Raw genomic sequence first — 17,292 nt, 5'->3', positions numbered from 1 at the left:
ACATGGTCAGTGACATCACTGATGACATCACTGATGACATCTCAAATGACATCACTGATGACATCACTGATGACAACACCCAGTGACTGTATGTTTCTGTAAAGTTAAAATATGTCTTACATATTGAAGAATGAGTGTATGTATAAGTGTCTGGATGAAGGATTTAGTAGGTGCATGACTGACTGTATGAGTGAGTGATTAAATGTGTCTCACTGAGCGCATGGGTTAGTGACTAAACTGTCTTAATTTGTGCTTCATTATGTCTGTTGTTCTGTAAACTGCTGCATGTGTTGATCAGTAGCTATATGAGTAACTATATGGGTTATTGATTGGTTGTCGAAGTATTTGTATGGGAGACTGAGTGTGTGTGTAGGTGGCTGGGAGGTGTATGACTCTGTGCATAGATGTGTGAGCAGTTGATTCACTAGATGTATGGGTTCAAAAGTGCATGTGGAAACAGTTGTATGGGCGGTTGACTGTGTGCATGATTGTATTGGTGAGTGAATGGATATCTCAGTGCTACATGTCAAAGTAAGTACATATGTAAAACACAGTACATGTGAGAGTTGACATATATAAATAACTGTGGATAAGAGCCAGTGAATGTGTGAGTTGGCTGTATGGATCATTGTGAACTTGTATCAGGGATTGTATAAGAGAGTAAATATATGTTAGTATATGTTTGAATAAGTAAAGTGTGTATAACTGTATAGTTGTGGAAATGGAGGTGTGATTGATTCTTTGCATGACTGACTAGGTGTGTGAGTAACTCCATGGATGAGTGACAGTCTGTGAGTGTCTGTTTACACTGAGTGTATCTAAGGTTATATTAGAGTCTGAAGAGGTTCATCGTATTATCACATGAATGATGTCATCAGTGATGTCATTTGTGATGTCATCAGTGATGTCATCAGTGATGTCATTTGAGATGTCATCAGTGATGTCATGAGTGATGTCATTTGAGATGTCATCAGTGATGTCATCAGTGATGTCATTTGAGATGTCATCAGTGATGTCATCAGTGATGTCACTGACCATGTCATGAATGATGTAATATGTGACATCATCAGCAGTGGATTGCGGGTGCGCGATATATAGTTAGTGCAACTAACTATATATGCGAATTTCAATGGTTTTGTGCGAGTAAATTAAGGTTTTGTAAATGCTAATCCCTAACTATATATGGTCTATAACCTATGGTTTTTTCAGTGAATATATATATATGTATATATATATATATATATATATATATGTATATATATATATATATATATATATATATATATATATATATTCACTGAAAAAACCATAGGTTTCACACCAGTTATAGTTAGCTGGAAATTTTACTGATATAAAACCATTGAAATTCCCACGTTATAGTTAGTCGGACTCACTATAACTTGCGCGTGCAATGCACTGCTGATGACATCACATATTACATCACTCATGACATGGTCAGTGACATCACTCATGACATCACTGATGACACCATCCTTGTGACACAGTGACAGACCTCCTTTCAGTGTAATGTAACCCATGAAACACATATTCAAAAATAGAAACTAATATTTTCAAAAAAGTGGATATACCCATACCAGTTACAACAACCAATTCAGTAATACCACCATCTAATACACATCCACTCATGTGTATGTATATGGGTTATTAGATATTTTTATTAGTATCAGTATGAGTGTCTATATGGTTTGGTGGGGGTATTACTTAGCACATAGATGCATGAGTGACTGACTCTTTGTTTGTATGTGTTTTGAAGACAGCATATGTACAGGACTGTATGGGTGGATGAGTGTCTATATGTGTTTGTTAGTGAGTGAATGACTGTCTCACTAGTGTCTTTATCAGTAACTACATATGTTTTAATCTAGTATATATGAATATTGATGTATATAAGTGAGTATATGTGAGAGTAAGAGATTGTAAGAGTTCCTGTTTAAATAAGTATGTGTTTCTATAAGTGATTGTTTAAGAGAATAAATATGTGTAATTTTAAATAGAAGTAAGGTGGAAGTGTGTGTATAACTCTATATTCAAATAAATGGATGTTCAATAGTTTATTTGCACGTGTGAATATGTGTGTGAGTAACTTTTGGATGAATGTCGGTGTGTAACAGGATGTATAGGTGTATCACTTCATATGATGAGTGAGTATATGTATGAGTGACTATATAGAACTGTTGGTGAATGAGTGGATGTGTATATAGATAGTGGAATTACTGAATTGCTTGTTGTAACTGATATAGGTATCTCCATTTTATTAAAAATTTCAGTTTCTATTTTTGAATATGTGTCTCAAGGGTTACATTATAGTGAAAGGAGGTCTGTCACTATGTCACAAGGATGGTGTCATGAGTGATGTCACTGACCATGTCATGAGTGATGTAATATGTGATGTCATCAGCAGTGCATTGCACGCGCAAGTTATAGTGAGTCCGACTAACTATAACGTGGGAATTTCAATGGTTTTATATCAGTAAAATTTCCAGCTAACTATAACTGGTGTGAAACCTATGGTTTTTTCAGTGAATTTAATAGGTTTTTTAAATGCTAATTCCTAACTATAACTGGTGTGAAACCTATGGTTTTTTCAGTGAATTTCATAGGTTTTTTAAATGCTAATTCCTAACTATAACTGGTGTGAAACCTTTGGTTTTTTCAGTGAATTTCATAGGTTTTTTTAATGCTAATTCCTAACTTTTTATACAGACTCATACCTATGTGTTTTTTAGTGAATTGCTAAAGTATGTTTTTGTAAAAATGAACACTATAATGTATATTGAGATAATATTTTTAATTTAAAATATTTTTTTTTATATTTCGCTTTCGGTGCGCGCACCGGTGCGCGTACCGTCAGCGCACTAACAAAAAAAAAGAAAAAAAAATGAAGGAGGGACTGTGTAATAGATAGTAAGACAGATAAAAAGTGTAAAAGGAAGTAACTGAGAAAAGAAAAATGAATAAGGGAGCAAAAGAAAGAAGAAATAGGAAGAAGACTAAAGCAGAGGTTAAGGGAGATTGTAAATGGATGTTGAAAGTAAAAAGAAGGACAGTTAAGTATGGGAATGTCAGGTAGTGACGGAATCAGAGGAAAAGAATAGCAGTGATTGAGGGAAAGTAAATATCAGTGAATATAAGTAAAAAGGGGTGAAAGAGGGTACATGTAAGTGAATAAGGGTAACACATGGGGAGTAATAGAGACAAACAAGAGAGAGAGTAAAAGAAGGACTGTCACAAAGGGACTAAGTGAACCAGTAAAAAAGGTAAGTGAAGGAGTGTGCATAGGCAGAAGTACTGAAAGAAATTGAATGTGGTCGGAAGTAAACATGGAACAAAAGAATAAGTGAGGGAAGCAAAGTAAGGAAATAGGGGTGCGGTAGGGTGACAGAAAAATAGTGAAAATAAAACAAAAGGTGATAACAAAAAAGATTTTGTAAACACACTTACCATATAATCAATGCAAACTTGTATCTATGAAAGATAAAAGAAAAAACACGTTATAATTTCTTAAAAATATATAATAAAATAGAAACAACAGTTCATGAGGTTTAAAAATCTACAAAAGTTTACTAAGAAATGATGCAATAGTGAAGGATACAAAAACAGAAAGAAAGTAATGTAGAAAGAGAAAAAAAAAGGAAAAAGAAATAGAAAGAGAACAAATTCCTAAAGGTAAATAAGATACTAAAAGAATGTAAGATATCAAATCAAAATCAGTAAAGATAAGAAAATAAAAGAAAAATGAGTGAAAAGGAGAGAAGTCTGATTGAGAAACTATAAATAAAAAAGAGGAATAGAAGATGATTGAGAGTGAGTGAAGTAAAGTAACAGAGTGAAGGGATGAAAGGAATGAAGTTAGTATAGAACGATGGATAAAACAGGAGTGAGAGAGTAAGTACACAGAAAGACAAAAGGAAGAACTAAGTGAACTACAGTACAATGGATGCGAAAGAAAAAAAAAGGAGAAAAAGAAAGAGAGGGTTAGGAAACTAAAGCAGTGGTACTGTGAGAATATGAAAAAGATAAAAAGTGGTGGAAGGAACAGAGGAAATGCAGACAGTTCCTATTAGATTAAGAAGTTGTGAATGAAGTGCACTAAAGAAACAGCGATGAAAAAAGAGTGTAAATTAGTAAAGAGAGGTAAATAAGGGTGAAAAAGAAAATGAGTATAAGACAATGTGAACACAATATAAATTACACAATGCAAACTACACAATAACTTCTACAATATGTTACATTATTTATTTTTGCTGTTCTCAGAATATATTGAATTTCACTTAAATTAGTGAGATCAAAGTCTTCATCATATAACAGCGGGAAAAAAAAAACACAATCTAAAAGATTGTGTTTAAAAAAACCCATTCAAACATACATCTCATATAAGTACACTAATCTTTGATTCACTTACTTTTCCGTGAGACCAAATTGCAGATAGTGAAGGTCCTTTTGGTGGAAAAAAGTCTGCTGTGCTCTATAACTTCCATTTCATCGACTTCCTATGAAAAAAGATCTAACAACATCATATGTTACACTTTCCTCACGGCCAATTTGTGTCAGATATATCAGTATTTTTTACTTTGAGATCCACTTAAAGTATCTACATGAGATTGCAGATAGTGAAGGTCCTTTTGGTGAAAAAAAGTCTGCTGTGCTCTATAACTTCGATTTCATCAACTTCTAACAACATCATATCTTACATTTTCCTCACGGCCAATTTGTGTCAGATATATCAGTATTTTTTACTTTGAGATCCACTTAAAGTATCTACATGAGATAAATAATTTCAAATATTAGATTAACTAACTAACTAACTAACTTTTATTAACTATTCCCGTCTTCAAAGGCCAATTCCCTTTACTAAAACTTTGGTTTTAAAAACACTAGATAAGAATTTGTAGAGTCATAAGGCAAACGTTGTTTATAAGTTAAATGAGAATCATTGCAGTAACTCCATCCATTTTCAGATTTTAAGTAGCATGTATAATGTCCTGAGGTGGTCGAAGATCCATCATGATAAATAATAGCTTCAGTTGTAAAGGTCCTTCCAGAAATTGATAACTGAGAAGCCACAAAATTTTTGATAGAAGTTGTCAATTTAGTTCCATCAGGTCTACATCGTTGGAAAACTAAAATAATATACTGCCCATACCTTTGTATAAATAATGTGGACAGCATTGTACAGTTACATTGGGTACACACCATATTATGATCTGCTGCTTTAACTAGATTTTTAAAAGACACTGATTTACAGTCTGGTAAAGTCAAATATATAAATCTTTCAGTGTCTATTGTAGTAGTACTTGATAAACTACAATTGTGGCAGTCATGCTGCCATTGATAAGAAAGACTGAAAAGATTATCTACATCTACACCTTCATCTTCCAAAACACCAAACATATACATTAAAAATTCCTGACAATCCTGCTGAATGTTCTGTGAAAATTTATCTTGACCAGAACACAAATCTAAAATATTTCGAATTTCTGTTACACTTTCTATTTGTGCTGTAACACTGCTACATTTCTGAAACACAGAATTCAATAAACCACACAATCTTTGATCCCGATTTTCAACAATCTGTTCTTGTAAACTTTTAAGAAAAAAAACAACATTAACCACTACATTAGCATAGCAGTTGACACCAGAACTGTTTTCAAACTGAAATCCAACAACATTTTCTCCACAATTCTTTTTCTTCCTGTTTTCAATTACAGTTTTCTCTACTTTTTGTCTTTTTGCAACTACCTCACTACAATTATCCTCATTTCTTCTTTTTCGGCCTACCACACGTTTTTCAAACAGAGGATATTGAGGCAAATGTGGAGCATACTCTCTTCTTAACCTATTGTATTCTTTAACACAATCTAGATCGGCAGAAATCTTTGTCTCATCACACGCAATCAAGTACAATCCTGATAAAGTTCTGACTCGAGATAATGCCACATATGCCATACCCTCTTTAAACACAGATCTTCCAATGTTCACCAATGCACTATCTACACTTAAACCTTGAGATTTATGAATTGTCACTGCATACGCCAAACAAACAGGAAACTGTTTTCGGCGAACATATAAGTCTTTTACAAGTAAAAATCTAGCAGAACAACGACTTATTTGTTGTACTTGTTCAATGCCATCAAATTTTATTTTTAAAAATTCAATTCCATCTCTATTTCTGTAATTCACAAAATCAACAACATAACCCATTGCTCCATTTACCAGACCGCTTTCAACATTTAAATTCCTTCTCAAAATGATACGACAATTTAAACACACATTCAGAGTCTTTTCAAAACCAGCTGTTTTTGAAATACTTTTCTCCAATGAATGCAATTTAGTTTTCAAATTTTCTGACAAAACAATTGTTGCACCCATATGCTCTATTTTATCTATTGCTTCCAGTTTCACAATCTCTTCATTTTCTAAGTCTAACATTTTTTGATTGAAGATGGAACATTCTTGCAGAGTTGGCATCAAACATATCCCAGATTTCTTCTCAGTCATTTTTTTAAAAATATTCTCTGGAAGAATGTTTTCATTTGCATACAAATTTGAAATTAATCGACTATGCAAAGCTTTTTTCCCTTTCTCAGTCATTTTTCCAATTCTTACATCTTGTAGAATATTTTTATAATCTTCATCCTTGGCCTGTCGCATATTTTGAAGCAGTTCAGCATATTTAAAATTTAGCCATATATTAACATTTCCAATGCTTCCAAGGGACTTCCTGGTATCTTCATGCGTGAGCATTTTAAACACTGGTTGTCCTTTTACTGGAGTCAACTGCAATAGATCTCCAAAAACAATAATGTGTTTTCCTCCAAATAACACATCATAGTCTGTTTTAAGAATTTCTTGCATTCTCAAATGCACAAAAGCAAGCATTAGATTTGAGACCATGCTTACTTCATCTATGATAAGAAGTTTCATTTTCTTCAAGACTCTTGAAACTTCAGAACACGCATCTCCAGATAGCTTGTTGTAATGCAATTTATTATCATGTTCAACTGGCAGCATCAATAAACGATGTAGAGTAATCCCTTTAATGTTATGTGCTGCCAGACCAGTTGGAGCAGTTACAACACAAGACAGTGGTGAATCAGTCCTTTTCTGCAGATAACTTGCAACGGCTTTAATTAGAAAACTTTTTCCTGTCCCCGCTTCTCCACTTACATACAGTCGGACAGGGTCAAATAATATACATGAGCACTCTTTTTTCTCATGTCTGAATCCATGTTCAATCTGCTCTGTGACTTCATCATATATCTTTTTCTGCTCAATGTTTAGTTGCGTTACCAAATCTTCTAAGTTAACTCCATCCTCTTGAGCTTGTTCCATAGCTCTTTCCACCTCATCCATGGCAGTGGCAGCTTCATTTTGGATAATTGGTCCTCCTAGTGGATCCTGGCTCAATGAAGTAGAACTCTGACTATCTTGAGAACTGTTTCTAGCTATCTCTTCAGCAATTGTGGTTTCTTGCTCCATTTCTTCATTCAACATTTGCAGATAATTTAGAAAAATAGGACATTCTATGGTATCCTTAGTTGCATTAAAAGAGTCTTCATAACAGAGAAAATCTCCAAGTAGTTCCTCTTCTGTACGCCATGGCTTAAAGAGTTGCAAAAGAGCTAAATAGTAAAATTCTCTTTTGTCTGGAACTTCACAACTCAATTTTCGATGATTAATCAAATGGCCTTTTTTCTGCTTCACTAGACATCCTTCATAGCCAATGAGTGCATATTTTCCATTATTGATATCTTCTGTGATGTTCCTCTTATAACTGTAGTTTTGAAGAACTTCATACAAACATGTGTTCTCAAGGTGAGTACTTCTATTTGGATAGTATGTATCCAACATATTTGTCTTCAAAATATCTGTACTGTTTGGTTCTTTTTCCGCCAAATATTCAATTTCTTGTACAGATTTCAAAACTCGGTTTCGTGTTGCAGCAAGACCAAGACTCACCCAAATGATTGTTCTTGATTTGGCATAGAGACTTGCTGATGATAACCGATCAGAACATTCATATGCTCCAATTTCTCGATGCGACAACATCTTCAGACTGAAACTGTATAATTTCTTGCTTAGACTCTTTTCATGTGAAATGTCCTCCCACATTTCCTTCAGTTCTGTCTTTTCTTTTTTGGTGATGTAAGATGTCACATATCGAGCCACAGCAATAGAGTTGTCAGCAACGAACTGAATATCCATGTTAGCATTCCACATGGACAAAATCACTGGGTTGTAATCGTTGATGTACTTAGATTCTTCATTTCTTTTCAAATTATATGTGTTTTTGGGAGATTTTCTCGTCACAGTATGTCGTAGAGATGACATCAAATTATTTACTCTTCCTTTAGAAATCACTGGTCGAGGAAATGCAAAACGACATTTCGTGTAGTACTTTTCCTTGTTTTTAAATTTTCGACGACAGTACTTTCCACAACGATGAGATTGAAAACGTAAAACTTGTTGCCTTAAATTGTTTTCTTCAGTAGATTTTGGAACAGCACATGTTGAATACTCTTCAATGAAACTCATCACTGTTTCATCTGAATCTGATCCAAATTTGGGTGCATCTTTAATCCACAACAACATATGTATATGAGGAGCACCTCTCGCTTGATATTCCTTCCTCCAAAAGAAATCCAAAACCTCTCCAAGGGGAGGATTTTTTTTGTTGGTAATAAAAGACATCATAGCTTCAAATCTATGATTAAAATATCTGCAAACATTCACTGGATCTAAAGAACACAGTTCTCCTGGTGTTTTCAATTCTATATTTGGTATGTTTTCATTTGCCTCTCGTAGAAATTGAAGTAAATCGTCCCAGGCATACTCAGCACAGCTAAGAGTGAGGAACCATGTAGGAGTTCCTAAGTTTCTTAGCATACATTTCAATTCTCCATGACGACGAAACCAATACTCGTTGGTTCCACGTTGACATGCCATGAGATTGATTAGCTGAGATTCCAAAATACTGTCTTGCAGATTAACTTTCTCCATAAAGTCCCTTGCACATACATTTTGCAAATGAGGTCCACTTTTTAATATATGATTAACTGCATAAGAAAGCCCAGACAAATCACTTTCAAACAGTAGATGAAATAAATATGGAATGCATTGACGAAACCTTGGATCTTCTGCATATAATCTTAGAGTCCGGTATTCAGCTGCAGGAATTTGAACTGGTCGATCATCATATCGTCCACCACAACCTGTTGGAAATAATTGTGGAAAACAACGAGCTTCCAAACTTTCTTCCCATACACTAATGGGACTTCCTTTTGCTGCCTTCATTTGAAACAAGTCAATTGCATTTCCCATTACTTCTTTGGAATGCAAAGGATGAACAGTATAATGTTCATATATTTCTTCAGTTCTAGACACATCAACTTTTTCAATTTGACCAACTGAAGAATCACTATCTTCTTCTGTAGCTGTTTCCTCTACTCCAACACTTACATGTTTGTAGTACTCATTGTTTTTAACTAAATACAACGTTGCCTTCTTGACTTTTTTAACATCCACTAAATCTTGCCAAATTTTCTTACTCTTTGTTGGAACCCCATTAACTAGAATAACTAAAGGATCTTCTTCTACTCTTTCTACACCAATTGTATTAATATTTTTCTTTACATCTAGAGGCAAATAAACAACTCTTCCCTTTAATCCTCTCAGTAAATCTGATGGAGGCAATTTCCCTGTCTTAGGCTCCATGCGAACAATAGCCTGAAAAGGATGGACACATTGAATCAAAATAGATTCATAAGTATTTAGATCCATCAATTCAGAAGGAATATCTATCAACTGAAGATTATTATAAACTGCTCTTGCAGGCATTCTATTTTCATTTAATTTTTTCAAACAATAAGTGCAAATACGCTGATCCAAACTCAAATCAAAAGAATTCTCCACCAACAAATAACTTACAAAATCCTCCCATTCACTATTATTTTCCAATTCACTTTTTGCATATAAATCAACTAACCTAGTCTGAATTTTATAATGAGTCCGTCGACAACACACACAAGTTACATTAGGCCTCTCACTTGATTTCACCTTAAACTTGATAATTTCCTCATCAAACTTTTCAATACTTGAAATTTGTCCATTATCTTCTGCATTACCATCCATTACTATATCTATTTCTACACTGTCCTCTTTGTTCCCAAAATAACAAAACTCAATTTCTTCACAAATAGTCTTCACATCCACTTCAGATCCATGCAAAAGAGCACTATTTAACTGTTTAAGCTTAAGTGCAGGACTTTTTGCATAATACAACTTCCTCACTAATTTCCTTACGTTATTATGATGCACTGCTAACATCCTAAAATGATGAAAAACACTCCGACAAACTTTTCTAGAAAGACATGCTAGTGAATGCCCTTGCAAACCTGTGCTTTCTCTCACTCTGCAAGGATCTAACTCTTGCAGGATCTTCATTTTTTGTTTGAGACTTTTTTTACTATATGTACGTAAGAAATTTCGAAGCAAATCAATTGATTCCTGTCGCACACTACAAATACTACTGCATTTCCATGTGTACACTGGACCCTTAGTACGTCTCCCTAAAACTTCATCAGCTAAGACCTCTTCTGCATCTCTAGATACAAGTTTCTCTTTTTCCATCACACAACTATCTTTCACCTCATATGCACGACCACTGGTGTCAACTGCATGCACCAAATCATTTTCCTGAAAGTAACTCTCCTCATTAAAAAAAGGCTCAGAACTTGAACTATGCATCCATTCACCAGAAAATACTTCACAAAAATTACTCCGATTAATAATTCTTTTCCATCTACTGTTCGATTTGAAAACATCCATTGCCTTATTAAGTATCCTAATTCTATTGATTATTAAAATAAATAATTTTTTCTTAACTTCAAAAGCCTGATCAACAATCTTTTCTACACTTTTCTTTTTCTTGTAAAAAGCAGCTTTTAGTTTACTTTTCTTTTCATTTTTTAGCAAATTTAAAACTACCCTATTGCGAAACATTCGCCTACGAATGTCCCTAAAAACATTTACCCTTCTATTGCTAACCATTCTCTTCTCTCCTGGTCCAATGGAAACATTTTTTGTGGGCTTCTCTTTCCTTTTTAGATTTGTTGACTTTTTCTGTATATTCACATTAGCAATTTCATTTTTTTTCCTACGACATATGTTGCGAAGAAAAGACTTAATTGGCTTACCAGAAGCTTTTCTGGTGTTTTTTGAAGTAGTTGTTGAAGAGGATTCCATAAACTCTGTTGTTGATGTTCTCCTTTTCCGTATGGTATTTTTGATATTTCTTTGCCTTGAAGGCATTTTTGCTTCCTTTTCAGAAGTTGATTTGAATCTGTTGTTCTGTTAAAAAAACACATGAAAGACCACTATTAGCAAACAACAAAGTAATGTTAAAAAGCAAACAATATAAACAATAAATTGCAACATATTTAAGTTTATACAATAGCAACACATGGCTTTATTTTTAAAGGCCTTGCGCCACCAGTGCGTCACTTATTACCCATGTTTAAAGTCAAGCATCAGCTGCACATGGCATTCATAAATAAGGGCCAAATGCAAATACCAATCAATTGCACCCAAAAATCGATTTTTCAATAACATGTAAGAAACACTGCGCAAAACCTAAGTACAACCACTCAATATCATCAAACAAAGTCAGGGTCTGATTTATAAAGGCCTTGCGCCACCAGTGCGTCACTTATTACCCATGTTTAAAGTTTTGCATCGGCTGCACATGGCAATCATAAATAAGGGCCAAATACATATACCAATCAATTGCACCCAAAAATCGATTTTTGAATAACATGTAAGAAACACTGTGCAGAACCTATGTACAACCAATCAATATCATCAAACAAAGTCAGGGCCTTATTTATGAAAGCCTTGCGCCACCAGTGTGTCACTTATTACCCATGTTTAAAGTCATGCATCAGTTGCACATGGCAATCATAAATAAGGGCCAAATACATATACCAATCAATTGCACCCAAAAATCGATTTTTCAATAACATGTAAGAAACACGGCGCAGAACCTATGTACAACCAATCAATATCATCAAACAAAGTCAGGGCCTTATTTATGAAAGCCTTGCGCCACCAGTGCGTCACTTATTACCCATGTTTAAAGTCATGCATCAGCTGCACATGGCAATCATAAATAAGGGCCAAATACATATACCAATCAATTGCACCCAAAAATCGATTTTTCAATAACATGTAAGAAACACGGCGCAGAACCTAAGTACAACCACTCAATATCATCAAACAAAGTCAGGGCCTTATTTATGAAAGCCTTGCGCCACCAGTGGGTCACTTATTACCCATGTTTAAAATCATGCATCAGTTGCACATGGCAATCATAAATAAGGGCCAAATACATATACCAATCAATTGCACCCAAAAATCGATTTTTCAATAACATGTAAGAAACACGGCGCTGAACCTAAGTACAACCACTCAATATCATCAAACAAAGTCAGGGCCTTATTTATGAAAGCCTTGCGCCACCAGTGCGTCACTTATTACCCATGTTTAAAGTCATGCATCAGTTGCACATGGCAATCATAAATTAGGGCAAAATACATATACCAATCAATTGCACCCAAAAATCGATTTTTCAATAACATGTAAGAAACACGGCGCAGAACCTAAGTACAACCAATCAATATCATCAAACAAAGTCAGGGCCTTATTTATGAAAGCCTTGCGCCACCAGTGCGTCACTTATTACCCATGTTTAAAATCATGCATCAGTTTCACATGGCAATCATAAATAAGGGCCAAATACATATACCAATCAATTGCACCCAAAAATCGATTTTTGAATAACATGTAAGGAACACTGCACAGAACCTAAGTACAACCACTCAATATCATCAAACAAAGTCAGGCCTTATTTATGAAAGCCTTGCGCCACCAGTGCGTCACTTATTACCCATGTTTAAAGTCATGCATCAGCTGCACATGGCAATCATAAATAAGGGCCAAATACATATACCAATCAATTGCACCCAAAAATCGATTTTTGAATAACATGTAAGAAACACTGTGCAGAACCTATGTACAACCAATCAATATCATCAAACAAAGTCAGAGCCTTATTTATGAAAGCCTTGCGCCACCAGTGCGTCACTTATTACCCATGTTTAAAGTCATGCATCAGCTGCACATGGCAATCATAAATAAGGGCCAAATACATATACCAATCAATTGCACCCAAAAATCGATTTTTGAATAACATGTAAGGAACACTGCACAGAACCTAAGTACAACCACTCAATATCATCAAACAAAGTCAGGCCTTATTTATGAAAGCCTTGCGCCACCAGTGCGTCACTTATTACCCATGTTTAAAGTCATGCATCAGTTGCACATGGCAATCATAAATAAGGGCCAAATACATATACCAATCAATTGCACCCAAAAATCGATTTTTGAATAACATGTAAGGAACACTGCACAGAACCTAAGTACAACCACTCAATATCATCAAACAAAGTCAGGCCTTATTTATGAAAGCCTTGCGCCACCAGTGCGTCACGTATTACCCATGTTTAAAGTCATGCATCAGCTGCACATGGCAATCATAAATTAGGGCAAAATACATATACCAATCAATTGCACCCAAAAATCGATTTTTGAATAACATGTAAGGAACACTGCACAGAACCTAAGTACAACCACTCAATATCATCAAACAAAGTCAGGCCTTATTTATGAAAGCCTTGCGCCACCAGTGCGTCACTTATTACCCATGTTTAAAGTCATGCATCAGTTGCACATGGCAATCATAAATAAGGGCCAAATACATATACCAATCAATTGCACCCAAAAATCGATTTTTGAATAACATGTAAGAAACACTGCGCAAAACCTAAGTACAACCACTCAATATCATCAAACAAAGTCAGGGCCTTATTTATGAAAGCCTTGCGCCACCAGTGCGTCACTTATTACCCATGTTTAAAATCATGCATCAGTTTCACATGGCAATCATAAATAAGGGCCAAATACATATACCAATCAATTGCACCCAAAAATCGATTTTTGAATAACATGTAAGGAACACTGCACAGAACCTAAGTACAACCACTCAATATCATCAAACAAAGTCAGGCCTTATTTATGAAAGCCTTGCGCCACCAGTGCGTCACTTATTACCCATGTTTAAAGTCATGCATCAGTTGCACATGGCAATCATAAATAAGGGCCAAATACATATACCAATCAATTGCACCCAAAAATCGATTTTTGAATAACATGTAAGGAACACTGCACAGAACCTATGTACAACCAATCAATATCATCAAACAAAGTCAGAGCCTTATTTATGAAAGCCTTGCGCCACCAGTGCGTCACTTATTACCCATGTTTAAAGTCATGCATCAGCTGCACATGGCAATCATAAATAAGGGCCAAATACATATACCAATCAATTGCACCCAAAAATCGATTTTTGAATAACATGTAAGGAACACTGCACAGAACCTAAGTACAACCACTCAATATCATCAAACAAAGTCAGGCCTTATTTATGAAAGCCTTGCGCCACCAGTGCGTCACTTATTACCCATGTTTAAAGTCATGCATCAGTTGCACATGGCAATCATAAATTAGGGCAAAATACATATACTAATCAATTGCACCCAAAAATCGATTTTTCAATAACATGTAAGAAACACGGCGCAGAACCTAAGTACAACCAATCAATATCATCAAACAAAGTCAGGGCCTTATTTATGAAAGCCTTGCGCCACCAGTGCGTCACTTATTACCCATGTTTAAAATCATGCATCAGTTTCACATGGCAATCATAAATAAGGGCCAAATACATATACCAATCAATTGCACCCAAAAATCGATTTTTGAATAACATGTAAGGAACACTGCACAGAACCTAAGTACAACCACTCAATATCATCAAACAAAGTCAGGGCCTTATTTATGAAAGCCTTGCGCCACCAGTGCGTCACTTATTACCCATGTTTAAAGTCATGCATCAGCTGCACATGGCATTCATAAATAAGGGCCAAATACATATACCAATCAATTGCACCCAAAAATCGATTTTTCAATAACATGTAAGAAACACTGCACAGAACCTAACTACAACCACTCAATATCATCAAACAAAGTCAGGGCCTCATTTATAAAAGCCTGGCGCCACCAGTGCATCACTTATTACCCATGTTTAAAGTCATGCATCAACTGCACATGGCAATCATAAAAAAGGCCAAATAAAAATACCATTCATTTGCACCCAAAATCGATTTTTAAATAACATGTAAAAACACTGCGCAGGACTTATATACTAACATACAATTTCACTTCTAAAACATAACTATCTGCTTCCAAATATTCTCCATAGAGAAAATAAATCTCTATCTAAATTAAATGAATCATTACTTACCTTTAGAAATGCTTTTGGAGATTGAAAACAGTGTCAGACACACACACCAATTTTTCTTTAGCAGAGGAGAAGGTGTGCTCTCAATACACTGAAACCAAGACTGGCATAGAAAATCTCTATCTTTGTACACATATGCCTTAATTCAACCAATGAAAACTCTTCCCTCACTATTTTCAAACCAACACCCATCCCCCTCTCAAACCTTTCTATCTGTTACCATAGCAACTCCCTCCTAACTGAACTCTAAGGTTCAAAAGTTTATCTTACAATGTTGCAAATTAACTCAGCAAGGATGTTTGACCTGTCAATACAGCAGCCTATACAGGGTATTTTTGCTTTTGGTGACTTTTTTTAAACCATTCAAATTGCTTCTTTCACACAACATAACCATACACCCTAACTTTCAGTTTTCAACTATCTGAATCCACCAATCATTGCTAGTGATTCAAGAGCACAGAAACTCCACAATTATTTTTTTGTGAACTCCTACTGTTCCAACTGCCATTTCATTCCCACACTTCATCTGACTGGACCAGAACCTTCTCACATCATGTACTCTGTTTGGGTTATTGGACATAGCTACATCCACTGGGCTCAAAGGTATGCAGCTAGCAGAAATTTTCATAACCTTGATTTATCAAATGTGGAAATCAAGTGGATTGGCCACAGAGGATTAAAATGTCACCAATTGATACCATTGGTGAAAACCTTTTTGCATCTGCCAGAACCTGACCTTATAATTGTGCACTGTGGTGGAAACGATCTAGGCACATTAACTGGGGTAGGTCTGGAAATGCTATTAAAGGACACCTTTCATCAATTGATGATACTTTTTCCCCACACTGCCTTGGTATATTCCAATATATGCCAAAGACAGAAATGGAACTGGTCCAACCAATTTGGTCCACAATTTGAGAAAGCACGGAAACATGTAAATAAATCTGTTTCTGCTTACATGAGAGACTATGGAATGGGTTCATTATACAATAATAACTTGCGTTACAACATGCAAGACATCTACAGAGGAGATGGAGTGCACTTCTCAGATGAGGGGAATAGAATATTCCTCCTGAATTTAAGAATGTGTATTGGAACCTACTTGTAGGTACCTAAATCAACCACAGAACCCAAAAGCTCTTTTCAGAGCTACCCTAACTCTGATCATTCAAAGCGTTTATTTTTTCTAACTTTTTTCACTATTTTTCACCAAAGTACGCTTTCGGGTACGCTTAAAGGTGCGCGCACCAGGCGCTACCCCCGCGAAAAATTAAAGAATTTTTTTTTTTTTTTTAACGTTTATGAGCCTCCTAAGCCCCCCTCAGAAAACCTAGAGGGTCAAGAAGTCTCTACAGTTCCCCCTTCTATCCATTCCGAACATTGTTTACCCTCCATCTTGTGTCTCGATTGTTCCGAAACACAAAATGGAGGACTCCCGTAACGCTGCCAGTGCGCGTAAAGGAGCGCGCACCCCTAAGCGCTCGTTAAAAAAAGGTGGGAAAGTAATTTACGGAAAACCCAATGGAGACACTTTCATCAAATATAGAATACGCCCTACTACATAGCAGTCCCTACCATTTGCCCAAATTTGGTGAAATTCCATTGAGACATTTAGGCTACAGGCCTGTCTAAATATCCTGAGGTAAATTACATGACAAAAACACACTTGTAATGTTAGAATTTACAACCAATTAAAAAGTATCTCTCATTTTCTACGATTATTTCCTGACGTTTGATTGGTTAAGTACAACAATATATATAAAAGAAGAGAGGGAAACACAGCCATTTTGACTACTGCTTCCTGAAGTACACTTGAAAACAAATTTCACTGACAACTTCAACTAATTTCTCTAAGG

The 17,292-nt window shown here is 35.3% G+C and overlaps 1 protein-coding gene across 1 annotated transcript in view; it reads right to left on the bottom strand.

Moving 5' to 3' along the window:
* LOC147711316 (uncharacterized) overlaps positions 1-15,544 on the bottom strand; it is a 172,546-nt gene extending 157,002 nt beyond the window's left edge. Inside the window, exons 1-2 of the mRNA XM_086919455.1 lie at positions 15,440-15,544; positions 5,728-11,370 (exon numbers count right to left, since the gene is read on the bottom strand). Of these exons, the coding sequence (XP_086775581.1) occupies positions 5,728-11,331 (5,604 nt within the window). The 5' untranslated portion in view covers positions 11,332-11,370; positions 15,440-15,544. The remainder of the gene's footprint in view (positions 1-5,727; positions 11,371-15,439) is intronic.
* Between the last annotated feature and the right edge of the window lie 1,748 nt (positions 15,545-17,292).

This window comes from Lissotriton vulgaris, chromosome 5 (assembly GCF_964263255.1).
Source record: "Lissotriton vulgaris chromosome 5, aLisVul1.2, whole genome shotgun sequence".
NCBI classification, from domain to species: Eukaryota; Metazoa; Chordata; class Amphibia; order Caudata; family Salamandridae; genus Lissotriton; species Lissotriton vulgaris.
Note: the sequence above shows the minus strand (reverse complement) of the source record. Positions and strands in the feature narration are given on the sequence as shown.